At 63.3% G+C, this 815-nt stretch overlaps 1 protein-coding gene across 1 annotated transcript in view; it reads right to left on the bottom strand.

Annotated features, from left to right (window-relative positions):
• Window positions 1-6: 6 nt before the first annotated feature.
• TSC1 (tuberous sclerosis 1) overlaps window positions 7-815 on the bottom strand; it is a 48214-nt gene continuing 47405 nt past the window's right edge. Inside the window, exon 24 of the mRNA XM_010856939.1 lies at window positions 7-684. Coding sequence (XP_010855241.1) covers window positions 168-684 — 517 coding nt within the window. The 3' untranslated portion in view covers window positions 7-167. The remainder of the gene's footprint in view (window positions 685-815) is intronic.

Below are 815 nucleotides of genomic sequence, written 5' to 3'. Positions count from 1 at the left end.
AGATCCGAAAACCGTTCTGCGTTCAGTCAACTATCAAAGGACCCCCATCCCACTTCCTCTGCGGGAGCTCGCCCCTCAAGCCCTGGAAACAGGAAAGCTCTGAATCGGGCACTCACACCTCCTGTCTAGGCCAGCGACACACAAGTTAACACTGACGGCCAGCATCCCTAGCTGTGCTCAAGCTGGGCCTCGTTGTAGTCCATGATGCGGAGCTGGCCCACGCTGTCCGGCTTTTGGGCAGGCAGCAGTGGGCCATCAAGGGTCAGGGGGGCCCTGGCTTCCACACCCGAGTCTTTGCCCAGCTCTGTCTTTAGGGTCTCAGAAAGGCTGCCAACAGTCAGGCCATCCTCGTCGCATTGGCTCTCGCTCTTGTTACGAAACAGCTCTCGTGCCTTCATGCCCAGGAAGCTCTCTGAGCTGGGAAGCGAGCCCACCGTCGTGGGGGTGCCGGAAGTGGGCTCACCCACCACCATCTCCCACCGACTGCTGAACGGGCCCGCCCTGGGGTTGGGGGGCTTCTCCGGGGTGGAGAGCTCGCTGCTGCTGCCGCCACCTCTGCCGCCGCCACCGCCACCGCCCCGGGCGCCGCCAGGCCTGGAGGGCTTGGTCTCACCGTTACGGCCAGGGGCCTCTTCGTTGTGCCCTGTCACCGAATCCGAGCAGCCGTCCTGACAGTAGTCAAGCCTGTAAGAAATCCGAGGGGGAGGAAGGGGGTTGGAGGCTGCGGCATCCAACCACTCCAGTCCCACTGGGGAGGCGCGGGGTTACACAGACACGCACTCATGCCAATGGGGAACTCCGCTGGCCTGCTCTGT

This window comes from Bison bison, unplaced genomic scaffold (genome assembly GCF_000754665.1).
Source record: "Bison bison bison isolate TAMUID 2011002044 unplaced genomic scaffold, Bison_UMD1.0 scf7180017864375, whole genome shotgun sequence".
Classification (NCBI taxonomy): domain Eukaryota; kingdom Metazoa; phylum Chordata; class Mammalia; order Artiodactyla; family Bovidae; genus Bison; species Bison bison.
This window is presented reverse-complemented; position numbering and strand designations above follow the sequence as displayed.